Raw genomic sequence first — 23,155 nt, forward strand, 5'->3', positions numbered from 1 at the left:
CAACATTGCAGTGCTACAGGGGCACAGCACAACATTTTAGAATGCCAAGGGCTGTTGACCAGTTTCTGAATATCTCTTTAATGCAGTCATCACAACAAGTCAGAACTCTTAGCATTTTGATGTTGACAAAGTAGTGTCTGCTGTTGTATTTTATACAAAGCAGAACACGGCTTGCGTGCTGGTTAGCTGCCAAGGCCATTAGAATGGATACACTGTTAGCTAAGCATTAGTGCCAGTGCACCATGATAATCCCTGGAGTGCTGCCAGCAAAACAAATCGATTATGACAGTACCTGTTGTCTTGGGCCATCAGTGAATTGTCTCAAACCAGTAAAGTGCTTGACATCCGATGAAACGCAAATCATTTTAATAACATAAGTCAGTCCTTTTTTAATGGTGCATGAGGTCTCTGGTTTAGAGACAGGCTTTGCAACCAATCAAGTTAGAGAATTTATTGTCTTTCCACTATGGAATGAGGACATGATGGAACGATGGACAAGTTTAATGTTTAAGGGAGACAGTACATATGTTAAAATTGTGAAAATGGAAAAAGAACATAGTGACCAAGAGTTTAAATGTTGATTTTAGCACCAGATGTTTTAATAACCTTAGGATATTTTTGAGTGTCACAATGCATGAGCCAAATTATCCACAAGTCATTGAATTCTGTGGAGCTATTAATAGCTTTTTCCTTTTTCATGTCCTGCCAACCCTTACTGGTTAGGCAGCAGGCTGAAACTTCAAAACTCATTCATGCCCCTTATGTCCAATACGATTACTTGAAAGTGGAGATTTTCATCTCTTCAGCCTTGAATTAATTTAAATCCAACCTCCAGAGTATAACCTAGCCCACTACACTATCTCGTTCTGTGTTCTGTGCGTTCTTTTGTAAGTGGGCAGAATTGCCTTCAGTCTTTGTTGCCCTAAAATTATCTGTCAGAAAGCACTTCAATATTAATGGTGAGGCTGCACTGACATACTCTTCCCAAAGCATTGGATAGAATTCCATTGGGGTGCTGACCCAATCAAGTTGGTATCAATGTAAGTGGTGCTGCCACTCAGAGATCAACTTTAAATAATTTTGATTTTTATCAGCTACAGTTTGACCATAACCACTGAAAAGCTTATCCTTTTTCTATTTTAATTTTGAAACTGCATACTGTAAAAGTATACTTTTTCTCTGAACCACTTTAGAAACATTCTGCCTTTGACCAGTTCAACAGTCCTTGCTAGTACAGGCAGTTCATAAATTGAATGACTTGTTTTAGCATTGGGGGTTCTACCTTGCTACTCATCACCTCACCACCCCACACCCGAGCCTTAGCAGTTCAATAGGATTATTGTTAGTAAAATACAGGTAATTTTAAGGGATTTATAATTGTATTGGTAAACATTAGAAATGAGGTCTAGTTTTAGGTGGGTTTCATTTAATGTTTCTGCGCCTGGAAGAGTAAAGCCTATAGTTAAATTCGTGCTGGACATATGTATGTATGGGGGTTGGCTTTGACTCCAACCGTGATTTTCGTGGGCTTGGAAAGGTCTGTCCGTGAAGAGTAAATAAACCAGTAGTTGCCTAGCGCTGGGGTCTGGTAAGGTAGAGAAGCCTTTCAGTTTTAATTTGGCTAATTTGATTGCTTTGATGGTCAGAGAAAGTAGCTCTTTCAATTGCTGGAAGCAGTGGTTTTAAAAGGTTAAAGTGGGAACATCTCTCTCTTCCTTGCTGGAAGAAAAGCCACACTATGGAGAAATGGATAAGAAAGTAATGGAGGGAGGTGGGGTGGAGTTTGAGGTGAAATCCTCAGGCATTCATTTGGGTTCAGAAAGCCGTGTGTCTTACAGTTATCATGTGTGTTTAAAAGGTACTTTGTGTTAACGAGACCATTGTAACTTAAGATTAACATGAATTACAAAGTGCATTTTAAAATCTGTGTAAATATTAAGTCAAGGAGGAGTAAAGGAGTATTGTATAATAATCTACCTTTTCGTGTTTAATAAATATTTTCTTGTTAAAACTAATCAGTCGTCCTATGATTCTGTTCCTCCATGTTTTATTAAAAACAGTAAAACTTATGGTCATTTGAGTCAGATTTCCATTCTGTGATCTTCCCATCCAGTTATAACATCAGCTGGGATCATGACACCATACCTCCTGTGTGGACTTGGATACATGGCGCGGATAGTTCTGTTAATAAACAAAGCATGGAATTCCTGTATATGAGATAGAAAATTTCTGTCATGGATCATCGTTAGGGGTGATTGTCTTGTCTGTAGTTTCAAGTAGTAGATACTTTCCGTAGAAAATATTCTTCTAATAATCTTCCCCTTTTCAGCTGTACTTGCTTTGAGAGGGGAAAAAAGGGAGAAACGTCCCTGACGAATCATCTTTTCATCCTTGAGCCAGGGTGGTTATGATTCGTATATGCAATGATTGTCTCTTATTCACAATGCACTGAGTTAGTCAGCAAATGCAGCCTTTAAAACATTGCCTAATCTAATGCATTTCTTTTTGTTGTAATGCAAGCATAGTTGACAGAGAAGGAAAGACTACCTGGAGCATTCCTCCTTGTACAGAGTACTCATCCACTGGATTAATATATTTCATTTCGCCGCCTGCAGCAGTGGTCTCCCATTCCACTACCACTGCCTCCTGCCGCATGCCGCAGCATGGGAAATTCAATTTGCAATGCTGGAAGGAGTGTAGTGATTGATAGAGCAACTCCCTGAATGGGGGAAGGGGGAAAAGCTTTGAATCTCTGGTTAGGAGAAGCCCCTACCTTCAAACTTTTCAATGGTGAAAATAGTGGGAAAAAATAAATTGACATCACTATTCCAAAAGTGAAAGTGGGGTGGTGGTATGCAGGCAGTGTCTCTTGTATGGAAATATATACAGTACCTGTATCTGAAAATTTCAGCAAAATAAATCATTCTGATTATAGCATGCGTCAAGGTGGCATAATGTTAAGAAATGTGTGCATCTCCTAGGAATTGATCTTCAAAATATACAGTATAGCTGTTGGGGTTTTTTTGATCCATGACAGAAATTCTATACTTAGAGTTAATGTGTTTTGTAATTTTTGGATGTTTTTGAAAAAACTGCTACAGAGCTTTGCTGAAAGGTCAAAACTTGAGACATAAAGGCCAACATTTATTCCGCGGCCCTCAGGCTACTGTATCTTGGTTTTGTGCTGATATAATCAATGTCTTTCCATACTCCATTTCAAATTGAACCCTTGTCTGTAGAGGGGGTTAGAGGACAAATGTATCAAGCCATTATTAATCTTTGTTGTTGGCATTGCCTGTCCATAAATCTAACTGATAGTTGTCTCAGCATTAACCGCTGAACCATGATAAAAGACTGCAATTGAGGGAGTGTCCTGTTAAGGGAATGCAACATAAATGGGCTTCTCTGCCCTGAAGTAAATGCATTTAGTACAAATGGGATTTAATGCATCGTGTGTGCTGAGTTAGAAATAATGAAGCAGTATCAGATTGAGCCACTACAATGTGCCACAGTAACTTCAGAGTTTGGAGACATACAGAGGAAGATTTGCCTTTTAGGTGGCTTTTGAAAGCAAAATATAGCACTGACCACATCACCATCACCACTGTTAGAATTTTGATTTCTCTATACATTTTCTTTTCCAAAGTGCTAGGAGGTGGTACTGCAGCATATTGGGGGAGAAGAGAGACTTTAAATGTAGCTCCCTTTATGATGTAAGTTGACCAAAAGAAAATAGAAATATTGTCATTGGATCAGGCACAAAATCCATAACTATGACCCAGAAAATTTTCTTCTTACAAATTTAGTATTTTAGTGCTAGACTAGCCATAAATACTGTGGTTACCAGATCAGGTCAGAAGATGGCATTTTCTCTGACAAGTTACTCAGCACCTCCTCATCCTCCAAAGCCTATCCACTGTCTACATGATACAGGGCAAGAGTGTCATGGAATACTTTGCACTTGCTTGGATGAGTGCAACTCCATAATCATGAAACTTGAATGGCCTTTTCGTAAGTCCTATGTCCCTTTCTGCATATATTTTATATAGATTAAATATTTTTTCTATTAAATGGTTGTGAATATACTGCGAGATTCTACATTGGTCTTTCAAAATTGTTTGATGCCAGCCTTTTTGTTAGGCTGCTTTACATCAAATAAAAGATGAATGATTTTTTTAAATTAATGACTTGTCTGGAAACTATTCATAGTTACCTGATGGTTGAAATTCCAGCTTCTGTTAAATACAGTTCAAAATAGAAATCAAGAGAAGCTGAAATGGGGAAAAAATACAATATCAAAGCAGTATCCTTGGGTAGCTGCCATTTTTAATACATTTGAATCTGTTTATGTTCACCATCAGTAATTTTCAAATAGATTTAGTAATTAACCTATGAAAGTTAGCATTTGAGTTTTATTCAGGTCATTGAGCCTTGCACTTGAATCTTATGATGTAGTCTCACCATTTTCCTAGTTGGTACATCTCAGTGCTTCATGTTTAAATTTGCATTCCTTCAGAGTCTATTTCCTTGGATGGATGTAGCTGTTACCTGGGGACATAACTATAAGATTCATGGTGAGAGATAAAGGAGGGATGACCGAGGTAGATTGTGTACGCAGCGTGTGATTGGGATGTGGAATGCACTGCCTGCTGTGATAGTGGAGTCGGACACTTTAGGAACTTTCAAGCAGTTATTGGATAGGCACATGGAGAACACCAGAATGATAGGGAGTGGGATAGCTTGTTCATGGGTTTGGACATAGCTCAGCACAACATTGAGGGCCGAAGGGCCTGTACTGTTCTATGTTCTATTTGTATATTTTGGAATTTTTTTCACTGAAAAATTTTATCATTAGTGCTCAGTCTGGATACTCAACGGTACCAGATTTGCTGCAGTTAAATGGAGCAAAGTTATTTCAAGCCTAGTAAATTCATATTAGCACCAGTCTTAGAAGATGATCCCACATCATCTTCAGTTGTATACAGTTTTCGTACAGAGTTTCTTTCGAATCTTTCTGGGAAAATTAATAGCAAATTGTTCCTGGTATCTCTAAATAATTGCTTTATACAACTGGAGTCAGTTCAGCTGGCTGGTTTATTATTGCGCAATTCTTAAATGATGGGAACCTGCAGTACTGTAAAACACATGCTGACGATAAACAATGTGATGCTAGTCAAGACATCAATGATATGCTGCTGTGTTATTAAATGGTATGTGACCAAGCAATGATAGTTTAAAAATTGATGGATATTGAAATCAGATTTTTAAAATCCAATTATTTTAACTCATGCCAACAGTCCCTGCATGGTATGTCTCATAGCTTGCACATGGGTGGGCTTGTCCCTGAGCTCCCTGCCGCCTTTGAATCAAGCACAAATGTTCAAACAGGACTTATAATTCGCTGATTCCCAAATCTTGTGTTGCAAATCGGCTGTTATGTTTCCTTGCATGGTAAATGCCGACAACTTCAAAAACAATTAATTGGCTGAAGTACGTATGTACTTGAGATTCATGGGGTTTATCATGTAAAAACATATATTTGGATGCAGTTGTTCTCAAGATGGCCTGCACTTTGTGGATTGCAGATGGACTGCTTTTGTTGTATTGCACAATGGCCATTGTATTCCATTGTGAAAATCAACGGAGGAGTTGCTACTGTGTGCTGAGAAGGTGGCACGTGAGGGGTGAAAGTGGCATCATCTGACTTTGATTTCTCCATTTTGACTTTTCATAATTTGAGTTCTAATATTTTAGATTTCTGATCGGTACGTTTTAGGGAATAATTTTAGATGAAGGCGATCTACTTAGTTAAAAACCCTCTGGGTCCTATACAGCAACCAATTCAATTATTATTCGTTAGTTCATCTTGGCCACTAAGTTGAATTCCAAAACCAAAGTTCAGTTGTTCGGCTTGCTGCTGACTGATTCCCCGGTTGCACTTGCTCTGTGCAATTCTGGTCCGTGCATTGTTCGGTCCTTTAAGAGATGAATCCTCATTTTAGTCAATTGTAACTTAGAGTATATTTTGAGTTTTAATCCATTTCACAACTTGACTAGTTACTGTTAATATAACGCAAAATATCGTGGATGTTGGTAATCTGAAATAACACAATGCTGGAAAAATTCAGGTCTGGCAACACATATGCGGAGAGAAATAAAAGTTAACATTTTGAGTCTGTGTGACTCTTCTCGGAAACTTTCATTCACTGATGCCATTGTGTGGATCATGTGCTCTGCAGCGGTTCCCAGCAGGTGTGCTTTTCCATGGAATGAAATTTCAGTGGCATTACTGCTGGGCCCTTGCTCAACATTCCCTATTCCCAAATGACTTGATGGATTTTCTGGAGAATTGCAAATTGGAAGTGCTTCACGGATGATTGACTTGTTATTAAAACTAGGCTTAGCTTAGATCAATGATCGTTAGGTGTTTTCTCTGTTTGAAGTACTGGGTTTTGTTACGAGTGTAATTTGGCCATCCATTCAGGCAATACACTTTTATTTGGATGCATCATCGACCTTTGTGTTTTGTAACCTCTTCTGTAGCTGGTAAGTATTTAGTAGGGAGCAAAGAATATTTACCACTTCCTCAGTAAAATTTTAAACCTTCTAGTTTGACTCCCTTCACTGATGTTCTTGATAATGATTCCGGTATTTCCCTTGAATGTACTTGTTAACTGAACATATCCCACAACTCTGTCTAAATCGTTGAATGCTAGGTGGCATTTTTGTAATTTCCTTTAGATTAAGAAGAGTAATCAAAGATTTATAGATGATTTCAATTTTAATCCCATGACAAATCAGAAAACTTCTCTCAGGCCTATGTGGCTGCTGATGCATCTTCTCAATGCTTGCATACCTTTTCTCTGTATCCATGAGAATCCTTGAGGTAGAATAAATGGGTCAACTGATTATCTTTGCCTATCTTTTTGAACTTGAAACAACACTGCGCCCAAACCTGTAGATGATGTGTCCACTGATATAGTTGTTGGTAATTCTGAATCACAATGCAGTGCTATTTCTGGTGCAATTGCAAGATTTTTGATCTTGTCAAAAACATTTGGCTGGTCCAAATTCTGACACCACGATTGCCTCAGCAGCTGTTATAACAGCTTACTCATTTCCATCAGCTTTGATAGAAACCTATTTGATTGATCAATCCTGAGAAACCTTTGTAATTCTGTGATGTTTTTAGATTATGGGAGCTCTCTGATAATCTTGTTGTCACGCCGCTTGGCCACAGTTCCTGAAGTTTGCACAATGTGGCCCAAGAATTTTATTATCAGCTTTGCAAATGTACTTTTGTCGTTTTAATGTCAAGCGTGCTTCCTTAGAAATTTGAAAATTGCTCCCACTTGACAGTCATGGTCTTCCCTCGATGAGCTGTGCGTGAGAATGTGGTCCGTATGTCCCTTCCAGGATCAGAAACATTGTTGTTTGGAATATATGTGGTGCAGAAATAATTCTGATTGGTAACCTGTTAAAACAATGAAAACCAAATAGTATGATAAAAGTAGTTAGTGTGGATTCTTTGTCCAAAAGCAGCTCTTTAACATCTAATTTTGTGAAAGAAGGTGCTTTTTGCTAATTTAGGGATACCTTTCATCCATTGATGCCAATGGATGGATCCTGTGCTCTATTGCAGTGATTCCCTATTGGTATGCCACAGCATGCTGGTGTGCCATGAAGGTCACCTAAGTGTGTTGGGAAATATGTGATAATTATTTAGAAACTTGTATATTTTCATAAGACCTAACTAATCTTTGTCTTCAATTCCAAGTCGCAGTGAATCCTCACCTCCTGCATATGCGCTGGCTAAAAACAGATTCTTCGATGCTCATAGAATCAGAATCCCTACAGTGCAGAAGGAGGCCATTCGGCCCATCATGTCTGCCACCACCCATTTAGCCCACTGTCCCACCCAGGCCCTATTCCCTCAACCCCTCATATTTAACCTACTAATCCCTGACACTAGAGTTAGTTTTAGCATGGCCAATCAAACTAAACCGCAGATCTTTGGACTGTGGGAGGAAACCAGAGCACCCAGAGGAAACCCACACAGACGTGGGGAGAACATGCAAACTCCTCACAGACAATGACCTGAGGCTGGAATCAAACCCGGGTCCCTGGCGTAGAGGCTTCATTGTTAACCACTGTGCCACCGTGCTGCCCCAGAAGAAGTCTGCATAGATACTGCCTGACCTGCTGAGCTTTTGTTTTTATTTTAGTTACTGCTATTTTTGGACTGCCTGAAATGCAGAATCCATTAATAACACTTAAATCTTAATGGTCTGCATCCTAGCAGGGGTTGAGCATAAAATACACCTTTGATTTTGTAACTGTTGGGTTACTAGAATATTGCTGCTGCAGGTTTTATTTTGTCTAGACGGCTACATATGTATCTATAAATGGAAAATTGCATTCATTAACTACTAAGGACTACCTTTGCTCCAATTCTCCCACTGCATCCAACATAGTTGATTTGTTTTGGCCAAGAGCGAATATTGTCGCAATCATGTGTTCCTGTATTAATTCTTCCAAGGAAATTGCACCATGATTTCTGCCCTGGGTGAGGAAAGAATCAGTGACCTGTGGAAATGAGATATGCTGATCTGACTGAGCAGTAAAAGCTCTTTTCAGCTTTGACATACCAACTGTTATCTTTTTATGTTAAGTAAATAAAAATTACATCATTTCCACTTTTTTGTTCATTAACTTCTTCCTTCAAGCCACCTCTAAGTAATAAAAAGTGAATTTTTGTTCAGATTTTCCCATCAAAATCTAATATTTGCTGGCTATACTTGCTGAGAATGGGCTTGCTGACTTCAAGGCTCGTAACGGGTAATTTCTGTGGAGCAGCATTGAGGCGAGGTGTTCAAACAGTCGCATTCTGTTTTGAGAGAGCTCAGTTAGAAAATTTCCGATGAGGTAGACGGCTTGGCGTTGTCTTTTCCTCTGTGGGACTGTAATGACAGTAAAAAGTCTGACAACACCAGGTTTTAGTCCAACCGATTTATTTGATAATACTCACAAGCTTTCGAGGGGACTGCCTCTTCGTCAGGTGAATGGAGAGTTCTGGCCTCAGACAGAGCATATAAAGCACAGACAGTTTAGAGATTACTGATTAAAATGCGAATCCTTACACCTAACCTGCTGTTCAAGACCTGAAGTGGCTGACAATGTGAGTGGAAGGAGCACTGATCACAGGTTACAGAGATGTGTATTGTCTCCAGACAGTACAGTAAGTGAGGTTTTGCAAACCCAGGCAAGTCACGGGGGTTACAGATAGTGCGACATGAACCCAAGATCCCTGTTGAGACTGTCCTCGTGTGCGGAACTTGGCTATCAGTCTCTGTTCAGCGACTCTGCGCTGTCGTGTGTCGTGAAGGCCGCCTTGGAGAATGCTTACCCGAAGGTCAGAGGCTGAATGCCCGTGACCACTGAAGTGTTCACCAACAGGAAGGGAACAGTCTTGCCTGGTGATTGTCGAGCGATGTTCATTCATCCGTTGTCGTAGCGTCTGCATGGTCTCCCCAATGTACCATGCTTCGGGACATCCTTTCTTGCAACGTATCAGGTAGACAATGTTGGCCGAGTTGCAAGAGTATTTACCATGTACCTGGTGGATGGTATTCTCACGTGTGATGATGGTATCCATGTTGATGATCCGGCATGTCTTGCAGAGGTTGCTGTGGCAGGGTTGTGTGGAATTGTGGTCACTGTTCTCCTGAAGACTGGGTAGTTTGCTGCAAACAATGGTCTGTTTGAGGTTGTGTGGTTGTCTGAAGGCAAGAAGTGGGGGTGTGGGGATAGCCCTGGCGAGATGTTCGTCTTCGTCAATGATATGTTGAAGACTCCGGAGAAGATGTCGTAAAAACCGCACCCATCTCCTTAGAAGGCAAACACGGGACACAGTGGACAGAGTACCCTTTGTCGTCCAGTACTTCCCCGGAGCAGAGAAGCTACGACATCTTCTCCGGAGTCTTCAACATATCATTGATGAAGACGAACATCTCGCCAGGGCTATCCCCACACCCCCACTTCTTGCCTTCAGACAACCACACAACCTCAAACAGACCATTGTTTGCAGCAAACTACCCAGTCTTCAGGAGAACAGTGACCACAATTCCACACAACCCTGCCACAGCAACCTCTGCAAGACATGCCGGATCATCGACATGGATACCATCATCACACGTGAGAATACCATCCACCAGGTACATGGTAAATACTCTTGCAACTCGGCCAACATTGTCTACCTGATACGTTGCAAGAAAGGATGTCCCGAAGCATGGTACATTGGGGAGACCATGCAGACGCTATGACAACGGATGAATGAACATCGCTCGACAATCACCAGGCAAGACTGTTCCCTTCCTGTTGGCGAACACTTCAGTGGTCACGGGCATTCAGCCTCTGACCTTCGGGTAAGCATTCTCCAAGGCAGCCTTCACATAAGAACATAAGAAATAGGAGCAGGAGTAGGCCATCTAGCCCTTCGAGCCTGCCCCGCCATTCAATAAGATCATGGCTGATCTGTCGTGGCTCAGTTCCACTTTCCCGCCCTCTCCCCATAACCCTTAATCCCCTCTCATCAAAAACCCATCAACCCGCATCTTAAAAATATTTAGCGAGGCAGCCTCCACCACTTCAACGGGCAGAGAATTCCAGAGATTCACCACCCTTTGAGTGAAGAAGTTCCTCCTCAACTCTGTTCTAAACCACCCCCCCTTTATCTTGAGGCTGTGCCCCCTAGTCCTACTGTCTTTTTTGAGCGGGAAGAGTCTCTCCACCTCTATCCTATCCATCCCATTCATCATCTTATACGTCTCAATGAGATCTCCCCTCATTCTTCTAAACTCTAACGAGTACAAGCCTAATTTAGTCAGCCTCTCCTCATAGCTCAACCCCCTCAACTCTGGTATCAGCCTAGTAAACCTCCTCTGCACTCCCTCCAAGGCCAAAATATCTTTGCGCAGGTGCGGCGCCCAAAACTGCACACAGTAGTCCAGCTGCGGCCTCACCAATGCCCTATACAGCTGCAGCAAGACCTCCCTACTTTTATATTCAATCCCCCTCGCTATGAAGGCCAGCATCCCATTCGCCTTCCTGACCACCTGCTGCACCTGCAAGCTGGGTTTTTGCGCCTCATGCACAAGGACCCCTAGGTCCCTCCGCACCGTCGCCTGCTGCAGTTTTTCGCCACGTAAGTAATAATCCTTCCTACCATTCTTCCTACCAAAGTGGACCACCTCACACTTGCCAACATTAAATTCCATTTGCCATTTCCTGGCCCATTCGCCCAGCCTATCTAGATCCTTCTGCAGACTCTCCACACCCTCCGCACAATTTGCCGTTCCCCCAATCTTGGTGTCATCACGACACACGACAGCGCAGAGTCGCTGAACAGAGACTGATAGCCAAGTTCCGCACACATGAGGACGGTCTCAACAGGGATCTTGGGTTCATGTCGCACTATCTGTAACCCCCGTGACTTGCCTGGGTTTGCAAAACCTCACTTACTGTACTGTCTGGAGACAATACACATCTCTGTAACCTGTGATCAGTGCTCCTTCCACTCACATTGTCAGCCACTTCAGGTCTTGAACAGCAGGTTAGGTGTGAGGATTCGCATTTTAATCAGTAATCTCTAAACTGTCTGTGCTTTATATGCTCTGTCTGAGGCCAGAACTCTCCATTCACCTGACGAAGAGGCAGTCCCCTCGAAAGCTTGTGAGTATTATCAAATAAATCGGTTGGACTAAAACCTGGTGTTGTCAGACTTTTTACTGTGTTTACGCCAGTCCAACGCTGGCATTCCCACATCAGGACTGTAATGACTCAGGAAGCCCGACTGGAAAGGAGCATTGTTTATTCTAGAATGCAAAGTAAAACGCACTGGTCGCAGTTTGGGACTACAGTTCAAGAGGCCCAATCTTGAGGAAAAACTTTTTATCTAGAGGGTGGTGATGGTCTGGAATGCACTGCCTGGGAGAGCAATGGAACCTTTAGAAAGTATCTGGATGAGCACTTGACACATCACAACACTCAGGACTATGAGGCAAGTGCGGGCAGATGGGATTCAGGTGTTTGTAATGTGTTGGTGCAAACTCGATGGGCTGAAGGGCCTCTTCTGCCTTGAATGATTCTGCAGTATGGGGGTTGTCATCTATTTTCTCCGGAAACTCCTGGGCCTCTTTTTCTGAGTTTTTGCAGGAGAGGACTAATTCTATGGTTTTCTTGAAGTCTGGAGTTGGTTTGGTCAGTAGCTTCTTTTGGGTTCCAATATTATTTATTAATAGTAAACGATCCCTTAACATTTGCAGAAGTGCTGACCTATAGCCAGCGTTCCACCAATTTCTGCATTCTCATCAAGAATTCAGTTCCCCAGGAAGTAAGTCTCTTTGCCATGTTAAATCTGTAGCGTGGCAATACGGTGTCGATAGTAGTCATGATGTGGATGTGCCGGCGTTGGACTGGGGTAAACACAGTAAAAAGTCTGACAACACCAGGTTTTAGTCCAACTGATTTATTTGATAGTAAACTCACAAGCTTTCGAGGGGACTGCCTCTTCGTCAGGTGAATGGAGAGTTCTGGCCTCGAACAGAGCATATAAAGCACAGACAGTAATCTCTAAACTGTCTGTGCTTTATATGTTCTGTCCGAGGCCAGAACTCTCCATTCACCTGACGAAGAGGCAGTCCTCTCGAAAGCTTGTGAGTTTATGATCAAATAAATCGGTTGGACTAAAACCTGGTGTTGTCAGACTTTTTACTGTGCGTAGCAATACAACAGATGGTTTAGGGTCCAGTTGGTCTGCAAGCATATTTACCAATTTGTCAAAATATTTTGAATCCAGGGCTGCCAGGTCGGTTAAACATTTTATGATGCTGAAAATCAGGGCCCCACAAGCATTCAGGAGGATGATGTTTTGACAGTTGACCTCCTCTATGCCGTTTGCTCGGAAAAAAAATCTCATTCTTTTGTCATACTGGGGCCAATCCTCCACACCCGAATCATAAGTTTCCAGTTTCTCAAGCAGCAGCATTTTAAATATCTTCCCATCACTGTCTTACCAGCTTCATTGAAAGGCAAGACTGTCCAGGAAGCCTGACTGGAAAGAAACATAGTTTATTACAGAATACAAAGTAAAACCACTATGTAGTGTACACACACATTAGTCTCTGTCTGGGACTAAAGTTCAGTCGACCCAGTCCTGGGCCTGTATATGAAAGTAATGGTTTCCAGCTGGGCGGATTGCTGTCTATTAACAGGAAACTTATACTGAACGAGTCCCACAGGGAGATCAGTCAGTTCCCCATAGGCCTTGTGGGGGTTAACACAGAGACCTAGGTTCAAATCTAGCATCATATTTGTGTTGCCCGTATGATGTTAAACCTCGGCCATTGCACTTTATTTCTCTTTGAAGTCAGACCCTGTAGTTTTTTAATGTTGGAAATATTGTAATTGAGGTTAATTAATAAGTCAAGAGATGACCAAAATGTTTGTCAAAAGATTTTGACTGGTTTTATGCCAGGAACTTCAAATAGGGAGGAAACATAATTTTGAAACTTATGAAATGTGTACGGTTGGACAGCATTTCAGTTCCTGTGTTTATAAGTAAAGCGATCTGTTCTTTCTCTTACCCCTGTTGTCTGCATACGACTGAACATCAATTAAGAAAATTAGGATATTGCACAATATATCTATTAAACTGGGAAATATAGTTCATAAATATTCAAAGGTAGTGCAACATTTATGTGCCTTCTAATTAAATTTGCAAGTTTGTGCTTTGTGCCTATTCTCTCTTCCTTAACCGTTCTCCTCCCAATACACTCACCCACCATCTGTTCTCGGCTTGGATTATGACCCATGACTAGGAGGACTGCACATTCTGTTGACTTTTATTTTCCCACCTTGGGGGATTATTGCAATAATGTAGATTAAAACCTTTTGTGGTATTTTATATCTTTTTTGGCAACATGGTCAGATTTCTTATTAGTGCTGAGGTGGATTTTCTGTCTGCCAGTCTCACGTCCCGACCCTTCCCAAATCTTTCCTCACTATATCTTGGCACCCATTGTTGTAGTGAAAAGGGCTACAGAACATGTTTCAAATAGCAATTTTTTAAGAATTGCAACTTTCCTAGTGACAATCAGTTACTGTTAGGAAAGTGGCATTCTCTGCATGCGGGGTTCCATTTCTGTCGTGATTGTTCCCTAATGCACAAAACTGACATAATTAGTGCAAGGGCCGTTGGAGGCCGGATTGGTGAGATCCCTACCTGTGACAGTATATGAGCAGAGATTAAACGGTTTGAGTTGGCTAAGATCAAGTATCGACGTTCTGTGCTTAGTTGAAGTCAGGTTACATTTTAGTTTCGTTTGAAGCAATTTTTAAAAGTGGCATCTTGGCCTTTTGGCTAAGATGCAAATCAGATCAAGCCTTGGAGGAGGAGTTATGCCTATCTCAATTGGCTTGGATCATGTAGATCAAGCCCAAGACAGGAGGTGTGTTGCCTCGTATGATGTTAAACCTCGGTCTTGTCAGCTTGGATCGGGAATGTCTCAACTTGTTGAGACTCTGAATTGGACTTGGTTGGATTGAATTGGAATAAACACAAAACAAAACTCTATACTCCCTAGAGTTTAGAAGGACAAGAGGGAATCTGAGCAAGGTATATAAAATTTTAAAAGGGATTGATAAAGTAAATGTAGACCAAATGTTTCCACATACGGAACAACCTAAGAGAAGAAGCCACAGATATAGGTTGAGAGGTTGATTTAAAACTGAAATGAGAAGGAACTATTTGTAGATGGTGGTGAATTTATGGAACTTGCTGCCCCACAGCGCAGTGGAGTCTGAATCATTGGTCTCAAGGAGGAGATAGATATATTTCTAATAAAGAGATATGGGAACAGAGTGGGGAGATGGATTTGAGATTAGGGAGAGATCAGCCATGACCTAGTTGAACAGCGGAGCAGGTTTGAAGGGCTCAATTTGCCTCCTCCTGCTCCAAATTCCTATGTTGTGGAGTGCAGTTGTTGCAGAAAACACCCATGCACATGTTAGGTAGGGTTTGCCAATTTGCTATTTAATAAAGGAGAACAAACACCCTGCATATCCAGTCCCAAATAATTTGCTTGTGTTTCCTGGGTGATGACTCAAAATCCCTGTAAATATTGCTGTTTGTCTTGCTTTTCCAGAATGAATCAGATTGGCAAAATCTGCCGCAGCATTGCAAATACATTAATTCATAAATTGGATCGCTGACATGACAGGTGACAGCTTTGCACTTTTTTTAGCCTTTTGGGGATTCCAGCAACCACTAAGATTTTGTGAGATCCCTGTTCTTCTTATCTTTTTTACTAGCTCAGATTTCCTGTGCATCTAATATTCAAAAGTGAATTGTAATGGTTATTTAATGCAGAACAACTTGGGAATTGATACAAAATTTACTTACTGTATTAGCCCAATAATGTATCCAAAAATCATCCATCTAAGTGAAACACATTAAGGCTCTGTTATTCATGCATATAAGCTTTGAAAGCTGATCAGTATGCAGCTAAATTGAATAGGAAATGTAAAACTGCCTAATGAGCTTCATTTTATATTGATGATACCGTACATGCAATTAGATTTACAGATTGCCTGGGAGAAGCTTAGAAAGACTCAAATCCAGCATCTTGCATTTAATAATTTGTGTAATTTAAATTTATTAAACTGAGAGAATTTCTGAGCTACTGACTTGGGTTTGAACAGATTTGATCGATATATTCTATCTGACCTTATTGTTGGATGAAAGAAACTATGCTTGACTGGTCCATTGCAGTAGTCTACACTGGATTACATGTGTTCCTAGATGTCCATTATTGTTAGCAGATTTGTCCTGTTTGTGAAAGTGCTTGTTTGGTAAGTACATTTAGCCACCTCTCCAGAAAATTCACTCAGTTTCTGATCATAGCTTTTAAAAGATCTTTTGTACATATTTTATTCAAATTTAATGATTAATCAGTATGAATATTCAGTATATATTTTTGCAATTAGAAGTATGGATAATATAAATGTAAGCAAATTATTTAACCTGGATTTTGATTTAGAACTAAAAAGCACCAGTTGAAGAAGTACATTTAACTTTGGCTTTAACATTATAAGAATTGGCTAAATTAACAGGTAATTAGAGTTGCATAGTAAATATTTACCTTGCCAGTGACGCCCAAATCCCATGAATTTACTAAACAAAAACTGCAACTATAATTAGGAAGGTTTATAATGAAAGTGTATGCTCCGCAAAATACAATTGTCTGGATTTTCAGATTTCCACCTGGGCATAAAACTGGCATTGTGGGTCAGTCAGCCTTTATAGGTACCAGCTGACTTTCTGTCCCAAGAGCACTCGTGCAGTTGACAAGATGGGTGAATCTTGATTGAGATGTGACAAGTCAGAGCGGAATAGTGTGGTTTGTTAAATGGATTTTATAAAAGAGAGGAAGTTACGCTTCACTTGAAATGAGCTTTGGCCAGATCCCATCTGGAGCATGGCATTCACTTCTGGCACTGTATGTCAAGGAGAATATACTGGCCGTGTAGGGGATGCTGTGCAGATTTTCCGGGTTTAAAGAACTAAATTACGAGGGTGGATTGCATAAATGTACATTCTGTTGTGTGTTGAAGATTGAGGGATAATCTGATCAAAGGTCTAAAATATTAAAAGGTTACAATAGGATAAATGCAAAGAAGCTTTTTCCTTGGTGGGCCGGGAAGAGGGAAGAGAAATCGACATAAAGCAGACACAATCTTAAAGTTAGAAGGAAAAATGAGAGAAAAATCATTTAGAAGAAAAATCCAGGACCACTTTTTCACAATATAAGTCATCTAGAATTCTGTGCACAAAAAAGCTGCGGATGTTAGAGTCGGATTGGCAAATTCTGTTGGGCAAGGATATCAAGGCAAATGGAGAAAGGGAGGGCAAATAGATTTGAGATCTGAAGCCTTGATCTAATTGAATGGTAGAGCAGGCTCGAGGAACTAAACAGCCTACTCCTGTTTCCAGGTTAACTTTTTCTGCACTCCAAATAGTCTAGCTCTCCCTCTTCCTCCCTTGACATGAGAATATATCAACTAAATAGTTTATCTTGTGTGGTGTAAAGTTTTGCGAATGTTATTATGATACTTCTCTTGCAGGTGAATGATGAGCTTTACACCATGTCCTTGTCTTGAACGAAGATGGTAGAGAGGCATTGGTGAGTCTGGAAGTGAGTCACTCATCACAGAACACCTAGCCTCTTCCTTTATACTAGAACCAAATGAATTTTGCTGAATGTTCCTGATGAACAGGTTATTGATAAGTAGATATCACTTGGTGGTTTGATTGAAGACTCATCATTTTCTCATGATTGGGCAGTAATTGCTGGTTCAAGTTTTCCTCACTTTTACACGATAGACAAAACCCTGGTCAATTTTCTACATTTTTGGGTCGGTATCAGTATTGTAGCTATATTGGCGCAACTAGATTAGTGGAGCAGGAGTAGACCTAATTCTTTCAAGCCTGCTTTGCCATTCAGTAAAGATCTAGCTGATGTGGCCAAAAATTGTCTGATACAGTCATGGGAACACATTCAATGACAAAGCCTCCTCTGCTCTCTCGGGTAGAGACTCCGAAAAATTAACAACCGTGTGAGTGAAGAAATTCCGTTCATCTCCATCTTAAATGGGAGACTCCTTATTGAAACTGTGTCCCTGGCTCTAGATTTTCACATGAGGGAAAATGTCCCCTCAACATCTACCTTGTCAAGTCCCCTCAGAATCTTATGTTTCAGTAAAATCACTTATTCTTCTAAAGTCCGCTTAGGCACAATCTGCAGAAACTGTAGTTCTGATGCATTGATCTTCAACATATCTTGGATGTTGTTAGAGCCCTGTAGCCTTCACTGAATCAAATGCGCTCCACAGCCTAATGTCGTGAAAAGTGATCAAATTGGTTTTAATTGGTACCTGTGACCGTGGATAAGTTGGAGGCTAAGTCAGCTCATCCACTTGACAATTCTGGCTGAAGAAACTTGCAGTCATATACTGGGTTGTATACAGGGTTCCACCATTGGTTGAAGTTGTTCATGGACTCTATTGGTTTTTTAGTTGCTCCCCATCAACCTTAACTGCATGTGAAAGGGCAACATTTGTTTGGTAGCCAGGGAGAGTCTTCATTCTGTAGCCTGTTGTTTTTGGTATTTATTGTGTTGATAGCCCTACGTTGTAGATTCTATAATTTCAACACATACCTGGTGTACGTCCTTCTGTGTTCTCTATTAAACTAGTGTTGGCCTCCTATCTTGATGAAGTAGAGAGAGATATGTTGGTCCATGTGATTATATGTTATGGTATTTACTTCTACTGATGCCAGTAGTTCCTCATGGACGCCCAGATTTTGACTCTGATCAGTCTTTACTATGTCCTAAATAGCACTGATTGATTGTGCCAGAGTACACAATAGATATTGTCCCCACTCTGGAGATGAATCTTTGTCTTCATAATAACTTGTGGTGGTACCGCCTACCAACATTATTGTTGGGAGGCATGTTTGTGTTGGGTAGTTTGATCAGGGAAAGGTTAAGTAGGCTATTTTCTTGCTTTGTTTGCCCAATAGTTAAAAGTTTGTCACATGTTTTTGGTGACCAGCTAATGTACTATATGAACAATGTGACATGATTAAGAACATAAATAGAAACAGGAGTAGGTCATACAATGCCTCAAGCTTGCTTAATTATAGAATCATAATATGACTGCAGCACAGAAGGAAACCTTTCTGCCCTTTGTGGCTATGCTGATTGTTAGGAAATAGAGTTTCAAGTAATCTGTACTTGTATCTATGAATGTTAGATCTAAGATAGAGCTTTAAGTTTAATTTATATTTTTTATTCCTGGGTTTAGTTTAATTTTAGTGGAGACAGCATATTTGAAGCGGTTTATGATTTTTTAATAAGATTTTGCCACTCTTGAAGGGAAGGTAAAGCAAACACGGGCCAAAAAAGAACTAGGCTTTTGCCTAATAACAGGGAGGCCACTGGAGAACAGAAAGCAATCCAAGGTTCATTCAGTGGTTATGCACTAAAGTGAAGGAAGCAGCCTAAATCTAACTGAACATACCAGCAGATTGCCATAGAACCACATAACCCCTACAGTGCAGAAGGCGGCTATTTGACCCACCGACTCTGCTCACCAGAAGAGCATCTGAGAAATTGCTCTAACGTTAAAGTAACAGTGAATGTTGAGTGAGTCCTGGATCTCCCAAGTTGGGGGGAATGTGGTTCCAAGGCAGTCTGCTGGTATGTGCACTTAAAGATTTAAGCTGCTCCCTTCAGTTTAATGCATAATCACCAACTGAATCTTGAATTGCTTTCTATTCTTCAGTGGCCTCCCTGTTACTAGGCAACAGCCTAGTTCTTTTTCGGCCCGTGTTTGCTTTAACTTCCCTTCAAGAGTGGTAAAATCTCATTAAAAATGCAAGTATGTAAACAGCTTCAAATATGCTGTCTCCACTAAAATTAAACTAGACTAGGTTTCACCATTTTTAAATCCACAAATAAAAAATATAAATTAAACTTGCAGCTGTATCTTAATCTAACATTCAGGGATACAAATTCAGCTTACTTGAAACTCAATTTTCTAACAACCAGCATAGTTACAAAGGGCAGAAAGTCTTCCTTCTGTGCTGCAGTCACATTATGATGGAGCAAGGATTGGGGAAAGGTTTGAAGAAGATTTAGTCAAACGAAAAAAACCAGAATCTGGAAAAGGTCCTGTTAAGTGAAATAGAGAGTGAGGGAGAGTGGAAGGCTTCCAAGTTTAAAGAGAGAGGCTGCAAGAAGCAGATTTAAAAGCATTAGACTTATGAGAAGCCTGAAGATCAAAGGGGACAGCTGAAGGTCCGTAACACTTTACTATGGCCCAGAGAGACAGTGGCATTCTTGGTACAGTTGAGTAGCTGAGTGTGGAAGGCGAAGCTAGGATGCACATAGCGATCTCAGAGAAACATCAGAAGAAGATATTAAAAACCTGAACGTGGCTCTTTGTTGAAGATGTCCAAGTAAAAGCATAGTTTGGAAGGAAATTGCAAGGTGACTGGAAATTGGAAATCCACATTAAAACACAGAGCTTCTGTGAGTCCAGTTGGTTCTTGATGTGACAAGCACCTGGAGGAAGTTGATGGAGATCCATAGAAATTGCTTTGGATGGCATCAATGACTTGGTTTCAGAGTGTGGTGTGTTGGACCACAGTTCACCTATTGTTTTACATGGACTGCTTACTTTGAAAAGAGCATAAGAGAGAGCTTGTGTTATCCTTACAAATCTGTAATAGAAGATTTATAATAGAAGTTGGGATGAAGCAGTGTAGTGTAGTTCATTTTTTCTTGTTTAATGTTTTATTCTTAGAAGTTCATCAACAGACTCACGTGTCTCTGTTCATTAGCCACCCTCCATATTTCTGAACAAAAAATAAAAGTTGCAATCTATCAAGCTGGGCTCCACCCTGGCATCCAACTTGTCTGGCAGTAATATCAATTGACATCATAACACAGTTTCCTACAAGAGCGTCTCAGCAAGTCCCACTCCCCTATCCTTTCCCCATTATACTGCAATTCATTTTTTTTAGATAATTATCCAATTCCCTGAAAGCTGTGATTGAATTTTCTTCCATCACACTCGAGCAGTGCATTCCAGATCTAAATCCCTCGAAAGAAATAGTTTTTCCATTAAGTTGCCTTTGTTCTGTTGCCATTCACTTTAAATCGGTGTCTTGTGTTTCTCCACCCTTCCATCAATGTAGCTTTTCTCAATCTACTCTGTCCAGACCCCACATGATTTTTGAATATCTCTAACCTCTCAACCTTTGCCTAGGAGAAAAGCCTCAGCTTCTCCAATCTATCCATGCAACTGATGTGTCTCATCCCTGGAACCATTCTCAAAACTTTTCTGCGCCCTGTCCAATGCCTTCACATCCTTCCTCAAGCACTCAGAATGTGGACATACTACTGCAGTTGAGTGGACCAGTGTTTTATCAGGGTCCCCCATGACATTCTTGTGTTTGTACTCCACACAGACAGTGACCCAAACTGGGAATCAACCCAAGTTTGATTCTTGGCTTGGGTCACTGTCTGTGTGGAGCTTGCACATTCTCCCTGGTTGGCGTGGGTTTTTTTCCCCACAGTCCAAAGATATGCAGTTAGGTGGATTGGCCACGCTAAATTGCCCCTTAGTGTCAGGGGGGACTAACTGGGGTCAATGCATTGGGTTATGGAATTGGGCCTGGGTGGGATTGTGGTTGGTGCAGACTCGATGGGTCAAATGGCCTTTCTCTGCATGGTTAGATTCTATGAACTGCCAGTCATAGTATTGCACTTTTAAACCTCAATATGACATTCTTTAGCTGTTGATGACTTCCATGTCAGCCTTTTTGTAAATTGTGTAATTTTCTGGCTATCTACCATTAGCAGTGAAGTTACTGAAAGAGGTTCTGGACTTTAGAAATGTGCTTGGTTCTAATCCCACATCTTAATTTCTACAATTACCATTCTGTTCTGTTATTGTAATATTGCACTTGAATTATGCTGCATGACAAGATTGGTAGGGTGAGAATTGGCTATAACTGCACTGTAATATGAATATTCTCAGTTCATTTTTGGAAGGTTGTGATTTGAAAATTTAATTTGACTTCTTATGATTTATTTCACTTTGCGGACTGATTATTCCGTGTTTGAACTCCAAAGCTTTACCTTGTGTGTCAAGATACTCATTACAGAAGTGTATGATTATGGTTCACCATTGGTTATGTAGGCAGAGGTACCTCAACAAATTATAATCTAGGAAAGGAAGATGTGTGTAAATTGGCCATTTTGTAACAATGTAATAGCATTCTGTTTCTCACCTTCATTAGATCTTTGATTTATTAATACCGTATAATGAACAATTTTGCTATATTGATTTAATCTTCCGTGGGTAATCCCTGGTAGAGTGTTAGTATGCTGCGTGACTGCTGGGGCAGTGGTTTGACTAGCTTTCACTAACATATGGCCTTGCAGGTGGCTTGCTGCTAGTTGCTTGCGTCAGGCACAGCATCTTTCAGGGAGGCAGGAGCCAGGCTAATAGCTCAGAAAATTGACATGGATTCACCTTGAACCACATTGCAAGTCTTACTAGCTTTGCTGAGAATGAGGAAAATGTTCATGGATGTCCATTCACCCTCAGTCAAGTCCAAGATAAAGTGAGCAGGAGGCTGAGAGAAAACAATGAATAAATTGCATGTTATTGCTGAAAAAAGACATGCTGTCAAAGCTTTTTGTCTCACATTCAATAGCAATCAGGACAAAAGTCACTTAAATTAATGAATTGCATGTTTTCAAATGTGTTTTTTTGCCTTGAGCATTCGTAATATTATTATTCAAAACATCATAGCAATTTCTTTTCATTTTATTATACTGCACAGTAATGATTCTATATGTTAAGACCAGTGATTGAAGTCAACTGATATGTAATTCACTGAACCAATTTTATTCTGTTTTCATTTTTGTGTAATTGACCACAAGCTTTGTTTTTTTTTAACTTGTTTGACAAATCAGCTGATAGTTTCGGCAGAAGAGGGTTCGATAATCTGTGTCAAATTCAAGCAAGCCAGGCTCAATATCTAATTCTGCTAATGTTTTCATTTGCTATCTCCCTGCTTGTTGAGCCAGACTGCATATCAGCAAACGGTTATTATTAAAAACACGCACTGTAAAGGAGAATGGATGATGAAAATGTTTGGAGCAATATCTACCTAAACCATAATTACGCAAACGATAAAAGTGGTTTTCCTTGAACGTGCCCTATGGCTTATATCTGACGATGCAATCTTATTAGAATTTAATTGTTCCAATTTATTTTCAGAAATACACAACAGTTGGGGAACTTGGAAAGGCCACAGACACATTTGATGCTCTAGGTATAGTGACAGAAGAACAGTCGTATGGTAAGAAAGCTTCAGCAATCTAAATTGTAATTCTCAGATAAATTTGCTACAGAATATGATTTCCTCTTTTTAAACTTTATAATGTCATAGGTTTGATGCATTAACTATTCAGAAGTGCACTGGCTGCAATGTTTAAAATATTAGATCTTGGCTCAG

General features: G+C 40.4%; 1 protein-coding gene across 1 annotated transcript in view; it reads left to right on the plus strand.

The window, feature by feature from the left end:
* The window catches only part of trub1 (TruB pseudouridine (psi) synthase family member 1), a 55,258-nt gene that overhangs the window by 11,057 nt on the left and 21,046 nt on the right, over positions 1-23,155 (plus strand). Inside the window, exon 4 of the mRNA XM_080205829.1 lies at positions 22,918-22,999. Coding sequence (XP_080061955.1) covers positions 22,918-22,999 — 82 coding nt within the window. The remainder of the gene's footprint in view (positions 1-22,917; positions 23,000-23,155) is intronic.

This window comes from Carcharhinus amblyrhynchos, chromosome 17 (assembly GCF_965287045.1).
Source record: "Carcharhinus amblyrhynchos chromosome 17, sCarAmb.v2.hapA, whole genome shotgun sequence".
In the NCBI taxonomy this organism is placed as follows: Eukaryota; Metazoa; Chordata; class Chondrichthyes; order Carcharhiniformes; family Carcharhinidae; genus Carcharhinus; species Carcharhinus amblyrhynchos.